Source organism: Protobothrops mucrosquamatus, unplaced genomic scaffold (genome assembly GCF_001527695.2).
Source record: "Protobothrops mucrosquamatus isolate PMUCROS unplaced genomic scaffold, P.Mucros_1.0 scaffold369, whole genome shotgun sequence".
Lineage (NCBI taxonomy): Eukaryota > Metazoa > Chordata > Lepidosauria > Squamata > Viperidae > Protobothrops > Protobothrops mucrosquamatus.
Genome location: NW_015386703.1, coordinates 273571 through 292507, shown reverse-complemented (window position 1 = coordinate 292507; position 18937 = coordinate 273571). Strand labels below are relative to the sequence as shown.

The following is an 18937-nucleotide window of genomic DNA, read 5'->3' as shown; positions in this document are numbered from 1 at the left end:
TGCTGAAATTGCATAATTTTATAAAAGTGTGGAGGTGGAAAAAAAAAGACCGCTTGTATTAATGTAAAGATAAATGAAAGTAAAGTTGTACATTGGAAGGGGAAAATAACTTTGGAACAAAACAACGTATTATGATGATAGTTTTTGATACATGGGATGTTTTATATTGTCTGAAATACCTAAAACATACATCTGATAGTAGTTTCTTGACAGTGGATTGAAAGGAAATAATTACAAAACAAATAGGTATGAAACAGTTTAAAATCTTTTATTCCCTCCTTTTTAACAACAGATGATTCACAATTACATGGAACACTTGGAAAGAGCAAAATTTCATCAGTTGACAGGAGGGGAACAGCCAGAGCCCATCATGCACAGTAGAATTAGGTAAGCTTCATTGAATTTTGTCTGAGTGAAACCCATTCAGTTTTGGTTTAAGGCTTTGTTTTTTTTAAAAAAACTTAAACAATGATTAGAGAGTCACAATTACATTTTTGCTGGATTATAAGAAAGACTGTAGAAATGTTTCAGGAGGAATGAACATTATTTTAATGGGAAAAATTGCCTGGTTAATCCTGATTTAGGTTTAAACATATTCTTATATAGATTTTATGTAGCAGGATTTTTCTTTCCCTTCTCCAACAGGGATGAAAAACAACAAAAGGATATGCAGTTAAGGGGTGTGAAATAATTGAATCTCATTTCCCCTTTTTATACCATTGTGCACATTTTCATGAAAGGAGATCTCCAACTAAAGCTTTGTCTACATTATGGAGATGCCTGAGCTTCCCATCCAATCAAGTGGAGCCAGGCTGCAAAGGATCAGCGTAGGGGGTGGTGGAGGAAACTGCCAACGAGCTTGCTTGTATCCTTAGGTTGCTTGCTGCATAGATGCTGAAGAAAAGAGAAGCCGCTCGGATTCCTTTTTCCTTTGTAGGTGGGGGAGGAGAGCGAGGTGATGTCATTTTGCTTTGGAGCTGCTGCAGAAGATAGTGGAAAGCTGCTGTCGATGGCATTGTTTCTGTGGCAGCAGCTCAGTGACAGACTTTTACTACAAAGATACTCCCTTGTCCCCTGCGTAGCCTCGGTTCTTGCATTTCACCATGCCAGCGCAGCGCCATGAGTCCTGGATGCATGCTGCTATTTGTGTTTGGCTTCGTTGGCGGGGCGGTGGTCATTAATTCAGCTATTTTAGTGTCTCTTTCCGTTTTGCTGCTTGTGCACTTTTCTATATCCACTGGTGTGCCAGCTCTGACGCAGAATTTACCAAGGATTCTCAGGTATTCTGACCCCGGAACCTTTGCTTTTTTAAAAAAAAAATATTCTTTGTTCTTAGCCTACCATGTTATTTCTCCTCTCTTGAATAGGAGTAGAAAGTGGGAAATGGTGGGGTGATGCTGATTTGAAGTGCCATTTTCAAATCTCAGTTTGATATTTTGTAGACTAGGTAAAATGTACAATTTATTATTGTAAAGATGGGACAAGGTTTTTTGATGTGCTTTGTTTGAGATTGCAAAATCAGTTGCTTCTTGAGAAAATCTTTTATGAAATTAGCAACTTCAAAAAGCTTTCTGTAACAGCTTTTCGTTTATTCAGTTGGTGTTTTGCTCCCAAGAATCATGTATAATCTGCCTGGGATTAATTCTTCCAACACAAATTATTCAAATTGCATAATTGCTTTCTATTTCTCTAAATAGATTGTTGCATGCATTTAGGAGTATTATAATGTGAAAAATAGGATATAAATGTATACTTTTTAAACCCGTATCTAGTAATATGTTTTTTCACCCCAGAGTACTGAGTTGCAGACTATTTATCTGGACTTATCAAACTACTTTTATAGCAACATTGTTCCATATTGCTGTTTGAAAACTTCTATTTTTAAAAAAAAACAAATATCTACATTGATTGCATGCATAACTGCATGCATATTAAGGTATAGCTAGCAAATCAAAATCAAATGTCACAGTCCAGTATCCACAATTTAATAAAAATTGTTTCTATCTGGAACCTTTCCCTAATGAAATGTTACCTTTACAATGCATATTTGGTGGAGTCCATTGACCCAGTTCTTTCCAATTTGAACTCTGCTGTTACATAAAAGTACAGGAAGCTGCATACATGGCTTTTACAGGAACGTTAATGTAAGTGGATCAATGTATTTTATCGAATTGCTTTGTCTCATAGGAACTTCTACAAACTCCTGTGGGGTATTAGGATTTTCATATTTCCCTGGAATATACCAAGGGAGAGAGAAGTCTTAACATAATCAGGAGATTCTGGTAATCCAGTCTAAGGAGATTTAATATTTAAAAGTAAAAGACCATAGAAAGTCTGAAGAATACGAAATGAAGGCATTTAATTTTATTACAGATGGATCTTTTTGCTTTGTCAAAAATGTTTCCAAAAAGCTGCTTAATATATAAACTTCTACAATGCTTTAAATGGTATCTATATCTATATAGATATATAAACTTTTGGATGCAAAATGAAGTTTATGCATTAACTGGGGTCTTAAATTGTAGGCGTGTATTTTGTAGAAGCCTGCAGAAGGCTGCAAGTATTCGTATTCATGTTTTCAGTAGCTAAGGGTCGCTTTTTATTTAGTTTTGCAAGCCAGTAAGGAATCTGACCAATTGTGAAGAATTGATTGTGAGTTTTCAGATGTGATATTCACACAATGAATAAAGGACCTGAATGTTCTTTCATTCATATTATAGCTGAACATATAAAGTAGATGGGTAGGACTTCCCCTCACCCCTTTACAGTGGAGCTAATATAAATGGAGCACAATGGTGGATTTAAGCACACATGTATAGAACTCATTCTGGTAGCATCTTTCCATGGCTTATATTGCATTTGCACTTACCCCATTCCTACTCATATTTGATGAATCAAATTAACTTTTTTTTAAAGTCATTTTTTTCCCCATTTCATGTTGTAAGCCACCCAGAGTAGCCCCATGGCCAGATGGGTGGCAAATAAATTTAACAAAAAAATAATAAATTTGAAATTAAACAGACCCCATTAGTGGTCGCTTCCTTACTTGTTTCTCGGCAGAATGTAAAATATTCAGAGTTGGCCAATAGAAATGATAAGTGAAAATATATTTTTTAAAAATACTTGGTACCATTACACTAGAATATAGAAGCATCTTCATATATCCTGTTAAAAACAGATTACTTACAAGATCAGTCTTATAAAAGAGTGGTCACATCCTTTCCATTGACAAGACATATTTCAAGATCAAGTGGAAACTTTGAAGCTAGAGGAGAATGCTAAATGAAGCAGTGGAATTCAAAAGAGTCCAAGTGAGAAGATTGAATTAGAGCTGTGCAAAGCATTCAAAGACACGCTGAACAAAGTATATTTGTACAAGTGAAGTTCTCCTTGAAGAATTGTGGCTTAGGTTGTTTTTTGTGCATTTTCTGCATTCAGCGGCTTTGTTTAGATGACAGACTGAGCAGGATGGAAAACCCGGGAAAGTGCTCAAAATTGCTAGATTGGCCTTCAGACGATGCAGCTGCCTTGGGTTTGGGAAGTGTTTTGTTCACACTGAGATGCTACATGAAGTGTGTTTTTCATTGTTCTAGTATTAAACCTTGTAAAATGACTTAATAGATATAAATGCCTCATGTTATCGTTTGTTACAATGTGTGAATGTTATTCAGTAAAGATGATTTAAACATGCCATGGCTTTGCGTAATGTGTATAGATACCTGAAATATCTTTTCACACACTTTTCACATGATACATAATAGAGCTTAATTACAGACTGGGAATCTGCCTATATTAAAGTTATATGGAAGACCTGGATAGCTCATGTAGTAGCCACGCCATGTGCGTTGTTGCTGATGGTGAACTGTGTATGTGTGTGTATTCAAATAGATTTTAGTAATTGTTGTATGATGCCTGATAAGCAATTACAGTCGGGTATTTAATAATATACAAACTCAAATAAATCAGTGCATTCTCTTGGCTTTTATTGTGAAATGAGTGGTTTCAGAGATAGGTACTATTAGAAAATACTGTACAGAAATCAGATGGAAAATAGACGATTGCATGTATGAATATTTTTGTTTCATGGGCTGTTTTTATCAAATGCATTTAATCAAATGCAGTGAAGTTGTGTTTTGACGAATAAGAGAGATACTAGATATATTAAGATTCTGCTATACTTTGTATTCAGAAAGGTGTTTTGGAATGTGCATCAGCATAGAAATAGCATTTTCTGCAGTTTTTTAAAGCAACTGAGTTTTCCTGGGATTGTACAACTTCCTTCTGAAACTATCGCCTGGTATCATGTGAAGATGCAGTTACTTTAAAGAGTTCTAAGCAAGGGATACATTTATGCCCCCGAGTGCTCCCAAACAATTTTTGGAATTGAATTGGAACTCCTGTATAGCCATAATATGTGTGTGATTTGCCAACATTTAACTGAATTATGTTGTTTTAATCAGGTCTGGATGGCACACACACAAAAAAGAAGTCTGGATGCCATACATTTTTTAAGCATTATATTTAATATAGTTCTGATGCTTGTGTATCTATTTGTATTTGCATTATTTGTACATTCATAACATGTCTACAAAAAGGAAAATAGCACAGGCAATAATTTGAATTCTGTTCAGGACAGAAGTGGAAATTCTTCCAGTTCCTTCAGATTTTTATACCCTTTGCTACTAATCTGAGGTCTTTTAAATTGATAAAACATTCATTCTTAAAGCAAAGCATAATTTTATCTGATTTCTGAGTTTAATGTAAGTAAAATTTAGAGTCACCCACAAACATTTACTCTTCCAATCAAAAGCTTATTATGATTCCTCACAGTGTTTAAAAAAGGACTAATATTAAAAACAAAATATTAAAAAAATGAAGACAATACACGTACTCCTTGAGTTCCAACTCTTTGTTCAGTGACTGTTTGAAGGTATGATGACCCTAAACAAAGGGGCTTATGACCAATTCTCAAAGTTCCAGTCATTGCAGCATCCCACAGTTGGGTGATGGCTGTTGTCAGCCTTCTCTGCTGGTTTCCCACGGGCAGAATCAATGGGGAAGCCAGCAGGGAAAGTCACAAATCACCCCTCCCAACATTTCTTTGCTTGCCTGCACTGCACCCCCCACCTTCTCTCTTGCTTGCTTGCACCCACCAGCCCCCTCTTTCCCAGCCTGCCTGTGCTCTCTCTCACGCAAGCTTGCGGCACCCCTACACTGCTTATCTGGGACTCTTTCCACTTAATGACCTGCAGATCTTGGGGTTATGACAGATTGCCTTTACCAAACAATTTGGTCACCTGATGTTGCACTTTATGACCACATCAATTAGCGAAGGCATAAATCACGAGCAATGAACAAGATCAGAGTGAGCAGTAGCAACAGACCAATGAGCGGAATGACTTCCCAGACTTTGCTCAATGAACTCCAGTGAAACCCCTTAGGTGAGGCATACTTTAAAAGAGGATCACCGTAAGCAAGGACCTCCTTTTGTTTACATATAGAAGTTCTAAGTTATATGAATATTGTCCATGTCGTTATTATGAGTTATTCAAGAAATTCATATGGCTCTATAATGATTGCCATTTTTGTTCCTGCATGAGCACCTTCTTTATTTGTTTCAGGACAATGTTAACATTTTTAGATAGGTATATGATAGAGACCACGCTTACTACAGCTTTTGTAATTGCCTATTTTGCATACTATGCTGAGAACTGCTGCTACTTTGTTAGAAATTGTTTTCAGATTGGTGTATAATGTGCTGGTGACTAGTCAGAAAAAAACAATAGCATGGCTTGTTTTTAGCGTATTTTTCAGTTTGGTGGTGAGTGGAAATCAATGGCAGAACAGAATTATATACAAGCCTCCATTGGATGCTGTCAAGCTAATCAGGGCACTGAGAGGAAGCCAGCACATATGATCTGATGTACACTTGGCACATAACCCGTAGTGAAGATGTTGGCTGATTGTAGTTTATAGTTCCTCATTTACTCTTTTTATTTAACTGCCTGACCTGGTATTTTACACTGTGTTGATTTGTTGAACCAAAGAGATTTTTTTCTGTTCCGTCTTCTATTGCTTGTGGCATAAACGATTCATTGCTGATATGTAACTATCTTTTCCTCCTGCACTACGCCTGGCCACATGTCAGCCCATCTTGCTTTTTCATTTTAGCCATGTGCAAATGGTATTTCATTAGGATAACCAAATACTGCAGGGGGAGGAGTTATTATCTTTGGGGCAAAACCCTGTAGTATGACCTAGTCCTAGACCTTGCAGTAATAGCAATGGAGATGGCTGCCTGCAGCTATAGATGTCCTACCCAGGAACACTAGTCTAAAATGCTGTAAAAACCTCACGGTAGTTAAAGCAGTGTTTCTTGATTTTGTTCCACTTGGAGCCATCTTTTCTGTGGGAAAGTTGGCTGGTGATACAGTGTGAATGAAAGCTTTATAGAGTACAGAGCAAGTCTGGTGAATGGATGTGTAGGACCAGCATACTAATCAATTGAATAGTCAAATGATTGTGCTGGTTTGACTGTAGTCAATATTTGTTAAACATTCTCTGAAATCGTGAATGTGTTTGTGTGGCAGCCAAGGTTTTAAATTAATTATTATTCCATATGGAAACAAGGATCCTTTTATTCTCTAGTCCCAAATGATACTTAATAAGTTGGCAGTTTCTCCAAAGGAAAGATAACCTGTATTATCTTTAACAAGCTCTAATTCCCATTCAAAACATTAATTTAAATAGGCAGGAATACCTTGAATTAAAATCAGGTTCCTCTGATGTTACTTTACAAACTAAGAAACCTGATTTGTAAACCATTTAAATTTACAATTAGAATATTATTTTTGTTGTTGTAACTAGCCCTTACATCTCTTGGCCTAACTGTTTGTGTGGCTTCTTTTCCCAGAAAGTATCTTTACAATATTGCAGGGTAATATGTTTTTTCAAGCATTTAATATGAGGTTAAGGATGGGAATTTAGAAACTTTTGTATAGTATAAATTTATTTTTCTCTTTATTTCAGTGTTGAAAAGTCCTATATCATTCAGCTTTGGCCTAGCTTTATTAAAAACATCAAGAAAAAATATAAATATATGCATAAATAAATATTATTTATCTGATAAATATTAAGCATTCTACTTTAATTTTCGTCAGGTGAAAATCAAATATCCATATTTAAGAGATGAAATGCAGTGATCTTCCTTTAGGCAGAAAAATCTCCTTTGATTGAATATTTTGGGAAAGTATTGGTTTAAAAGCAAAGTGAAATGAACTGCATACTTACATGCAGTTTATTCCATGATATATTTCCTTTATTCAATTTGGGGGGAAGTTTAGCTTTTCTGGAAGTTTTTAGTCTGTGTTTCCTTAACAAAAGCTGTTTGAAATCACAGTTACTTGATAATTAGTTTTAAATTCTAACCCTTTACCATTGGTTGCCTTTTTCCAAACTTGATGCCTATTTCATTTGTTTCTGTACATTTGTAATATATAGTTGCTATGATGCTTTCCTGCTCAGAAATGTATGCATAATCTTAAGATAAACCAAGATTTTCTAATGAGATGTTGATATTAGCTTTATTTCAGGAAAGTATGTTTGTAACATGGCCTTAAATGAATTAATATGTACATTGTCTACTGCAGACATATCAAACTCGCGACGTCACGTGACGTCGCACAACGTATCGGGACAGTTTTGCCATTGCCGGCAATGGGGTGGGCGCGGCTTCCGCGTGACACATCTGGCCCGCGGGCTGGCAGTTTGACACCCCTGGTCTACTGCCTACATGTAAAGCAGCGTGAGAGAGTATTTATCGTGAATCGGTTTAAAATGGTAAACATGATTTTAACATTTTAAGTTTCAAAAATCGAGAATGTGTAAGAAATAATAACATATGATATTGTCCCCTTTATCTACAGAAAGGAGCCTCCTATATCATTGGGCATCTTTCCGCTCCCTCCAGGAGATGCACTTCTTACTCCTGATACTCAGAGAGGATCAGTGGAAACTCCTGGATCAGATAGTTGGAAGTTCCGTGAACTAAGTCAGCCTCGTTCCCGCACCAGCCTCAAGGTAAAGGAGCTGTTTTAATTTTCACAGCGAAAAAAATTATTAATTTGTTCCTCAGGATGTATGTGTATGAATAAAAGCTAAACTTCCAATTGTCTTTTCGTAGTGCACAAATTTTTGAAACTCATTCCAGGTGAGTTAAAGGTAAGTTCCTTTTTCTTCTAATGTATGGTTTACTGAAAAGCTGATATCTGCACTTGGAAATATGGGAAGACAACATTTTCAAATTATTTTAGACATACTGTTTTCCAAGCTTGCAGTTGGGTAGAATCCTTTGTAAGGCTCACTCTGTTTATCTTTAAGAATTATTAATATTTATATTTACTGTTTTCAGATTTTGATTACAAGCATGGTTGTGGTTTTGTTTTTAAAGATCTATGGGAAGACTTGTGTTGAAAAAAAAAGCATGAGGACAAAGCAGTAAACCAAGTGTATATTTTTTTATCCAAAAGAAAGCTTGTTTGAACAACTCATTATAGCAATAATTGTATTGAAACGATTAATTTTATGCTGGCTAAAAGTATAAATGTTGTTGCAATCAATGAAATGTCTTGTAGAGTGTTACTCCTTAAATCAGTAATGCCATGGCACTCACTGTATTTTCTAGTGGGACTTACTGATCCCCTTTCTTCTAAACTGTATGGTATCCACCTAGCAAGCATTTATTATAATATAGCCCTGAATAAAGCCATAATATGAATCCATTCACATGAATTGGTCATTAAGTACATATATTTTTTCACTTCAGAATTATAACCCTAAAGCTTCAACTTTAACTTTAATACATTGTTTGGTGCACGTTGGGTTTTGGGTTAATGAAGCTAATGAAAAAGTAGTGTTAACTCTTTACATATTTAAATGTATTGCTATGTGGATTACACGCACTTTAGATTGTCTGGTGGAGGATAATCTTTTGCACTTTTTCTGGACACTTTGGTGAAGGATAATCTTTTGTACTTTGTCTGGACATATCTGAAATATTTAAATTCATTGATATTCTAAATACTGCAAAGTAAACTGAGAAAATTCCCCAACACAATACATAATCTTCATAGTAAAAGCCTATGACAAATTATCAAAATCTATCAACATAAGCATATTGTTGAATTATATATAATATATATATATATATATATCTTTCATCTAGAATTTCATTTTATACTTTTTAGTATAGTTGTTACTTCTGTTTTTTTCATACACTTAATTTGATTTATTACATTTGTTATGGCTGCCAACTCCAGATGACTCTGGGCAGCTTCTGAACAGCTACCATATGAGGTAGTTTAGAATGAAAAAGTGTAACTGCTCACAGGTCACTTGAAACTTCATGGATGAATGAGGTTTAAATTCTGCTTTCCACTCCTTTAGTTTAGCATTGTAATAACTGCTTAATTTTGCCTGTACATACGGAATAGTAATCCCTTCTTTCTTGTGAGACTGAAAATTGCATTAAGGAGAAGTGCATAGACAATATAATATCTTGAATACTTAAGGTCTTAGAGCAATATAATCGTATTTTTCTTAATAGTATTTATCAGCTTTGACCGAAGCATTAATTTAAATTTGTCCAGATAGCCTGATACTTTAAGAGCAGCAGCAGCAGAACAGCAGTTGCAGTTTTTAAAATGAATGGTAACTTTGCAATTAGAATAGTCTAAACTTTCTTGTAACCTTTCAAACAAAGGTCTGCAAGTTCTGTTTCTGTTGGTAACCAGGCTGTTTATTGGGAGTTTTTTGACTGCTAAGGTCAGTAATTTGAGTGCTTGCATTCTTTTCATGATGTGGCTAGAATACAGAAGCTGGGAAATGTTTAGACAAAGTGAAATTTTATTTCACTCTGGATTTATTGAATAAAACTACAGTTTTTTTTCTTTTAATAAGTCAGGGTATTTTTGCTGGATTTTCGGGGGAGGGGTTAGTGGATTTGGGAATGTCACTCTTAACAGCAAAGTTAAAACTATTTCTGGAAGTGTTTGCTAGAGCAGAAGATAATCCTAGAATATCTTGCCCAAGTAGGCAGAGCATAATGGACAAACAGCTACGTAGGAAAAAAATTCTCCTTTATGAGATTGCGTAATGGTAAAGATTAGAACTATGTCAGTAGAAAGATAAATTGAATTTGATAGCTTGCAATAATGAACCTAAATAGGGTGGGATACAACCCTCTTGTATAGGTTGATACAAATGAAAATACTGCAGTACAGGTAATCCCCGAGTTGCGAGCATTCACTTAATGCTTGTTCAAAGTTACATGATGAGAGCCCCCTAGTGCTTATGAGCAAGTCCCGAAGTTACAAATATTGCAGCACCATGGCAGTCGTTCGCCTTTACGAGTGACCGCAGTGGCTCTGCAACATTCACCCTGGTTATTCCTTCCCTCTCCACCCCCACCCCGGGTCTCCCTAGGCACTAGGCCTTCAATACTCACTCTACGAAGATCGAAATCCTTCACTTTCTTGGCTGTACTAGGCCTTCAGTGCGTTCGCAGAGAATGGAGGCCTAAAGTAACGCAAGATCATGCAAGATTAGTGGGGCGAGATCTCATGCTACTGATCTCGCATGATCTAATGGTACTTTAGGTCCCTGTTCTCTACAACAGAGAACAGAACCGAAGCCGGGGGACGCTTCCCCTGCCTCAGATCCGGGCAGCAGTGGTCTGGAAAAGGCCTTGGGAGCCCGGATCGGGCTGCGGGGAGAGTGCGGAAGCGTCCTCTGGCCTCAGATCTGGGTGGCAGCAGGAACTGCGGCAGAGAGGAGATGGATCTTTTCCAGGTGAGTCCGGTGCGGCAGGAAGGGAGGGGGAAGCATGCGGTATCCTTAGTGGGTTGGGGAGGCCTTGGGGGCCTGTTCCATCACTAGGCCCTCCATGGCCTTCCCTACCCTGAGATACCTCATGTTCGCTTAACGAGCCGCATGTGTTTTAACAAGCAAGGGAGTAATCTCAAGGTACGAGATTCACTCTACGAATTTTCGAGTTACGAGTTACGAGGTCGCCGAAAGCCTCAATCAGCTGGAACCGCGCGTGCCGATCCTTGGACTTCAGCAGAGTCCCGGCAACACTGTAGCTTCAGCTGACTCTCTCCCAGGCCTCACTGGTGCTGCTGCTGCTTCAGCTTACCCCCCCACTGCTACATACTCAGTCACCTCCTCCTACTAGTCTGCTTGCGGGCCAGGTCTAAACACATCACAGGCCGGATTTGGCCTGCGGGCCTCGAGTGTGACATGTCTGGAATAAACGTTATTGACTGATACTACTATTCCTGTTACAGATAGTCCTCAGTTAACGTCAGCAATTGGGATCAGAATTGCCATTGTTAGGTGATGCAGTTGTAAAGCATTATATCACATGACTATGCTTCTTAACCACTGCAATTCTAGCAGTCCCAGTTTTGTTAAGTGAGGAGCTTTCTTCACTGCAACTTCTGACTTCCCACTGGCTTCCCTATTGACCTTGTTTCTGACAGTTGGAACTCCAAGGAGCTGTCATAATTACCATTCAGCACGGTCATAAGTTTGAAGACTTGCTGAAGGAATGGTTATTAAACAAGGACCACCTGCACCTTTCTTGTCTCTTTCCTTGAGGAGAAATACAATTTTTAGAAGGATATAGAAGTAGGATGTTTGAAAGGATGTAAATGAGTATTTCATTCAGACCGTTCCAATCTGATACTTGTGACCTGTCCTTTAAGGATAAGGAGCTAAAATAAAATAGTTTGTTTCAACCATTTACCTAATGCAGGTAAATCATTTGAGAAAGATACTTGGCCTAGGGCCAGGTTACTTGAGGGACTACCTATCTTGAACAGTATCTGCCCAGCCTATTTAATATGGCAGATATGGCACTCTCCAGATTCCTTCAGTGAAACTATGCTATCTATCAGGACCCCAGAAGTCTGCCTTCTCTATCATAGCACCTGCCCTATTGAATGAGCTCACCCCCGCTCAGATCTGAATGGTCTTGCTCTGCTGGTATTTCAAAAGAGCCTGAATATCTGGCTGTTCATCCAGGCCCTTGGTGAGGATGAATGACATCTTTTTTTGACCTAGGTTTTGTTTCCACCTGGTTTGTTATTCTGCCATCTCTATTCTTTTTTATTTCTTGTTTTTCTTGTCTTATTTTCATCCTTTAAATCAGAGGTCCCCAACCTTGGCAACTTTAAGACTTGTGAACTTCAACTCCCAGAATTCCTCAGCCAGCCAAGCTGGCTGAGGAATTCTGGGAGTTGAAGTCCACAAGTCTTAAAGTTACCAAGGTTGGAGACCCCTGCTTTAAATAGCTTTGTGAACTGCACAGTCCCTGGGAATCAAGCAGCATATAAATTTAAAGAATGATAATTCAGGACGCAGTACCTTTTTTTCAAAATTTGAATGTGAGTTATAAGGGACAATTTACTTCTCTAGCTTTAAAGCAGTGATCCCCAACCTTTGCAGCTTGGTGGCCCGACTGGGGAGGGGAGGGGGGAATGGGCCCATGCAATTGGTGGGCTGGCATGTGCGCACATGCACATAGTCCTTGTGCAAGCGGCAAGCCAGCGTGCACATGCACAGCTCAGGTTGTGCAAGCAGCAGGCCAGTGTGCACACGCAATTGCCCACTGGCCCGCCACTCACAGAAGTTGAGCTGCGCAGGCATGTGTGTCCGGCTATGGAATAGGCCACGGCCTGGTAGTGGGCCATGATCCAGGGGTTGGGGACGCCTGTTTTAAATTTGCGGATGACACCAAGCTGGCAGGAATAGCCAACACTCCAGAAGACAGGCTTAAGATACAGGAGGGCCTGGACAGACTTGAACACTGGGCGCTATCTAACAAAATGAAATTCAATGGTGAAAAAAGTAACGTTCTACATTTAGGCAAGAAAAACCAAATGTACAGGTATAGTATAGGGAGTACCTTGCTGAATAGTAGTAACTGAGAGGAATCTCAGAGTCCTAGTGGACAATCACTTAAATATGAGCCAGCAGTGTGCTGCAGTTGCCAAAAAAGCCAACTCAGTGCTGGGCTGCATTAACAGAGGGATAGAATCAAGATCATGTGAAGTATTAATAACACTTTACAATGCCTTGGTAAGGCCACAGTTGGAATACTGCATCCAGTTTTGGTCACCACGATGTAAAAAAGATGCTGACTCTAGAAAGAATACAGAGAAGAGCAGCAAAGATGATTAGGGGACTGGAAGCTAAAATATATGAGGAACGGTTGCTGGAATTGGGTATGTCTAGTTTAACGAAGAGAAGGACGAGGGGGGACATGATAGCATGCCATAAAGAAAAGGGAGTCAAGCTATTCTCCAAAGCACCTGAGGGCAGGACAAGGAGCAACGGATGGAAACTAATCAAGGAGAGAAGCAACCTAGAACTAAGGAGAAACTTCCTGACAGTTAGAACAATTAACCAGTGGAACAACCTGCCTCCAGAAGCGGTGAATGCTCCAACACTGGAAGTTTTAAATAAGAGGCTGGACAGCCATTTGTCCGAAATGGTATAGGGTTTCCTGCCTGAACAGGGGGTTGGACTCGATGACCTCCAAGATCCCTTCCAAGATGTATATATCAGGGATGATCTGGATCTACTGGTAGTTCTGTGAGTGTTGGGGTAGATTACCTGCCAGATATTCTTGACTTTGACAGTTGTAAAATTGAGGTTGGATTTTTGCTAAATTCTGGTTATTGATTACAAATTCCCAGCCTGAGACGTGTGTTCAGAGGTGCTTGTACCTGAATTCTTAGCCATTTAGGTACATTTTCATTCTGAAATATAAAAGGAAATTATAAATATCACTTAGCTGTGAATACAAATTGCTAGTGTCAGTTAAAATGGACAAACAAAATGTGCTCAGGCGGCTTATAAAAAGTTTAATTTGTTTAATATTCATTGTGCCAAGAGGAAGAATGAGGCTTGGAATATATTGTTAATTAAAACACAAAAGTTTTATTTATTCATTCATTGATTTTATATGACTACCCATTTGTAGCTGGTGGTGTCTTGTTTTTATAGTCTGAATGTATGACATGTAAATTAAATGACGCAGTATTAAAGTAGCATAAGGCAATATATAAAGTGTTTAAATTATTTAAACACTTATGCACTGATTAAATCTGCACATTTCAAAATTATGTATACATTAATCTAGTACTTATTAGTCTAATGATGTTAACAACAGCAAAAGAGAGGAGAAATTTCATGGGCATATATTTCTTGTGCATTTCCTTTGGCAAACTGGTACAATAGAAACTGTGATGGCACGATGGTAAGAATGTAGCATTGCAGGTTAACTCTGCCCACCGCCAGGAGTTTAATCCGCACCGGCTCAAGGTTCACTCAGCCTTCCATCCTTCTAAGGTTGATAAAATGAGGTCACAGATTGTTGGGGGCAAACTGCTGCTATTGCTAATAAAATATTGTTTCAATTTTTTTAAAAAAGCCATGATTTCCACCTCCCTTCTCGCTTTTGTAATATATTTTAGCAATGCCAGTCACTGAACGGCTGAATACAATTTTTAGGAACAAAGGGGTGTATAGCTAATGAGGAGTTGAACTCCTTGGCAATAGGATAGAGGCCTCCTGAAGGAAAGCATTGTTGAAGAGGATGAAGCTTTGTAAGTGACATAGGTTAACTTTAGGTGGGTTAATGGAATGATAAGTGGGAGTGATCTTGAGAGACAGGAAGAAGAGCTGCAGACATGGCAACTATCATGTAAAAAAAAAAAGCTTAGTCCACAGAAGGAGTGGGGCTAGGAAGCATTTTAGAAGGGATCTTTCCTAGTTTTCCAGAGAGTAAAAAGGAGGATAAATCTTGCAAGATTATGTTATTGTAAGCATACAATAAAGATAGTGTTGGTACTCATAGTTGTGCTTCTTGTCTGGACTACCTCAAAGGGCTTAAAAAAGACTTAAGTGCTTAAGCCTACGGTCTACTACTACTATGGTGGTATTGAAATATTATTGAACATGAGAAAAGTGTATTTTGTATCACTGAGATTGGTACCTTGAATATAAGTGAAATTGCATTTGCAAAAAGAAATATGCATCTTTTAGCTAGAAAACACAGTAAATTATCTGGCCTCAACTAGTTAAGTATTAATCTCGGATTAGGGGATATGCCACATAAATGTGTAATTACTTCAAACTTATTTATGCTTTAGGATGAAATTTCTGATGTTAGCCAAGCAGGGTCCAAATCTACTACACCAATCTTAACTGCTGCTTCAGATGTGCTTAAGTCTGCTGAGTCTCCCCTGCATGAAGACAAGGAAGGCCTTGCAAAGAATTCTGATTCATGGAACCAGAAATTGGACATAAACAAGCACATTGAAGTGCAGGTAGCCCAGGAAACAAGAAATGTATCTATTGGTAAGTTGCTAGATTATTCACACTTTGAGTAATTTAATAGTTTGAGTAATTTAAAATCCATAGTATGCCTACAGGTTCCAGAATTAATAAATACTTAGAGTGCTACTTCTATTCCTTACAGGAAGACCTCCTCATACAGAAAGCAGCAGGAAAGTCATGTGAAGGTGGCCTTATTGATCACAAGCATGCTTCAATGTATTTACAGACTATGAGATTAAATAACAGCTGCTCTCAGATTTAGTATATGATTAAGACTAAATTGTCACATTTAAGGATCTTTATGCTGGAAAAATATTATTTTCTATATGACAACATGTGTTACTAAAGTTTTTCACATTTAGAAAAGATGGTCTGTGAGAAGTGATCATTAATTTTGGAAACTAATAATCTTGTGCATTGATACAGTAGCTGGTATAGTGTAATGATTTTAAGTGTTTGACTCGGACCAGGCAAAATTAAATTTTGATTCCTACTTGATCATGAAGCTCACTGTGTCAATGGGGGCCAGTCATTCTCTCTCATTCTTACCTAATTTACAGGATTATATTTTGAGAATAAAATTAGGAGAGATCCTATGTATGCTGCCTTTAATTCTATTTCATATTCCTTGCTTTTAACAATATTTACCTATTTCTTTTGAAGGATCTAATGAAAATGATGACAAATCTGAAGTTCAGGCAATCATTGAATCCACTCCGGAGCTGGATATGGATAAAGATCTTAGTGGATATAAAGGTTCAAGGTATTTTGCCAGCAATTTTCAGTCACTGGAGAGCTTAGGAAAAAATAGAAATAGTACAAGAGAATTTTGTAGCTCTTTGTGGTCGTTATGGCATATGACCAATCTCTTGATCAATACTTTTCAGTCAGTACTAATGTTCCGGCATTCTGTGACACTCAGATTTTCTATTGATGCTCTGGCTCAAAAATCTTTGATCTACCGTGAAGGGCAAAACAGTATGTGCAGTAGCCATCGCTCAATATCTCCTCATAAGGGTAACATGTCAGATTGTTACGCTGCTTCTCATTTCCACCCGCTTAGCATGGAGGAAGAGACTGCAGGGTGTGGTTGGAGGCTCTAAAGAAATGAAAATGGCTAACCTGTTATGGTGGCAATGTGGATTCAAAACTGTCAGGAAGAAACTAAGTGAATCAGAGGAGCTTGTAACCATGTGAACATCAGTGTTGTGGAGGAGAAAATAGTGCCTTGATTAATGTGCCTGATATTTCTGCATCCTACCAGGAAAAGACAGAGAAAGGAAAGGGGGAAGGGTGATTGCTGAATGTGTCGTTTTGCTTTAGCTTTCTTAAATAGTAAACCATTAATTGTGGCATAGTTTTTTGTGGAGCAGAATTTACATTAGAAAGTTTGCACATTTGTACACTGAGATCTAGACCAGTGAAGTCTTTTTAAAAAGATTTAATTCTTCTCACACCTACCATTCGAATTCTATTGTGTAGCACTCCTACCAAAGGCATAGAGAACAAAGCATTTGATCGTAATACAGAATCGCTCTTTGAAGAACTATCTTCTGCTGGTTCTGGTCTGATTGGGGATGTGGATGAAGGAGCAGATTTGCTGGGTGAGTATTTTTTTAAAACTGTTTAGAAATGGTGAAAGCAATTTACAGAATAGTTCAAGGATAGAGTTCTAAGAAAAAAGTACTCAAGATATTTCCATACATAATTTGCCTAGTGAATAGAGTTGAAAGCATTCACTATTTACCATGGCTCTTTGATGTTCTCATTTGTTTAAATGTTTAACATAAAATCATATTTATGCCTGCACTTATTTATTAAAAAAGGGTTCCCGTTAGCAAGCAATCTTTTGGCCAATCATCTGGGAAACTTACAGCTCAAATAGTGGGTAGTGATGGTGACCATTTTGTTTATTTCATAATGGTGAGATTTTCTTAAATCTGCCATTGCATCATTATGCTTTCGGTTGCTATTAATGTATGTTAGATGAATAACCCTAATATTTTACATTTTTTTCAACCTTGCAATTCAGTCTCCCTCCCACCTCCTCCAGTCTGGTTTTGTTTACGTGGATGTAATCTGGAAAGTAGGCAGAAGAGAAAGGAGGAATTTATTTTAGGAAATCTGTAACTTTTTACCTATAAAAGAACTTCCTAGATGCTTTTTCTATCTAGGAATTAATGGGGAAGGTAATGTTTCCCCCTCTTTTAAAGTTTTAAAAAAAGGAGAGCTTTTGACATTCGTACAGTTACTGCCTTGAAGTGGGCATTGCTGTAAAAATCTGGTTGTTCTCCCACGTTTTGAGTGGGGGTGGCCGAAGCCCCTCTTTTGAGTATTAGAAGTTAATGGGATGTTTGGGGTGTCTGCTGCGTTTGCTATCTTGCTCCTTTTTCTTTTTTGTTCTAGATTGTTTTTTGTAGTTTGTTATTTCTTATTATATTGTTTTATACAGGTAGTCCTCAACTTCCAACCAAAACTGAGCCCCAAATTTATGTTGCTATAAGCAAGACATTTAAGTGAGTTTGGGTCCAATTTATGACCGTTCTTGCCACAGTTGTTAATTGAATCACTGCAGTTGTTAAGTTAGTAGCACAGTTGTTCTGGCTTCCCATTGACGTTGCTTGTCAGAAGGTCGTTAAAGGTGAGCCCATGACCCCAGGACACTGTAAAGGTCATAAATATGAGTCAGTTGCCAAGCGTCTGAATTTTGATCAGGTGACCATGGGGATGGTCACACAGTTATAAGTGTGAAAAATGGTCATAAGTCACTTTTTTCAGTGAGGTTGTAACTTTGAACGGTCACTAAATGAACTGTTGTAAGTCGAGGACTACCTGTATTGCGTGGTGTATTGTCAGATGCCCAATGTATTTGGAGTTGAGTGGCATCGGAGGGAATAAGATAAATAAATGTTTAACATGCCTTAAAATATCAAGAGAAATTTTTTTTTTTTTAAAGTTTTTTATTGTTTTCAGCATAAAAAAAAAACACATCACAAGTACATCACAATTGAAAACCCCCCCCACCCCCCACCCGGACTTCCCAAACCTAATCCCAGGATACTATTCAACTAAAAGTAACCTTATATTAATATCCCTAACTCCACAAGGCATAATTCTACATAAGTAGGTGAAATATATATATATGTAAAAAATTTTTTATCTAAAAACCTAACTTATATTCCACCATTCTATGCTTATTTTGAATATAAACAATCCATCTTCTCCATATTGATAAAAATTGTTCATTTGAGTGATCTTTCAAATAAGCCGAAATCTTTGCCATTTCAGCAAGATGCGAAACCTTCACTCTCCAGTCCTCTATTGTAGGTAAAACTTTACTCTTCCAGTTTTGAGCTATCAGCAAACGGGCAGCAGTTAAACAATACAACATCAAATTCGTTTCTTTTACATCCAGATTATGTGTAATACCTAGGAGAAACAACTGAGGCAAAAAAAAATTCTTCTTTTAAAAACTTGCTGTAAATTCCACCATAATTTTATCCAGAAGGCTTTAATAACCTTGCAAGTCCAC

At 37.7% G+C, this 18937-nt stretch overlaps 1 protein-coding gene across 4 annotated transcripts in view; it reads left to right on the top strand.

Annotated features, from left to right (window-relative positions):
• Nucleotides 1–18937, top strand: part of SPAG9 (sperm associated antigen 9) — a 95205-nt gene that overhangs the window by 21257 nt on the left and 55011 nt on the right. For 2 of the 4 annotated variants that reach the window (XM_015815703.1, XM_015815704.1), the window contains exons 4-8: nt 293–387; nt 7926–8079; nt 15219–15426; nt 16069–16168; nt 16888–17009. In XM_015815703.1, coding sequence (XP_015671189.1) covers nt 293–387; nt 7926–8079; nt 15219–15426; nt 16069–16168; nt 16888–17009 — 679 coding nt within the window. Of the gene's footprint in view, nt 1–292; nt 388–1075; nt 1281–7925; nt 8080–15218; nt 15427–16068; nt 16169–16887; nt 17010–18937 lie in introns of those variants that run through there. The other 2 variants (XM_015815705.1, XM_015815706.1) reach the window with 1 other exon arrangement.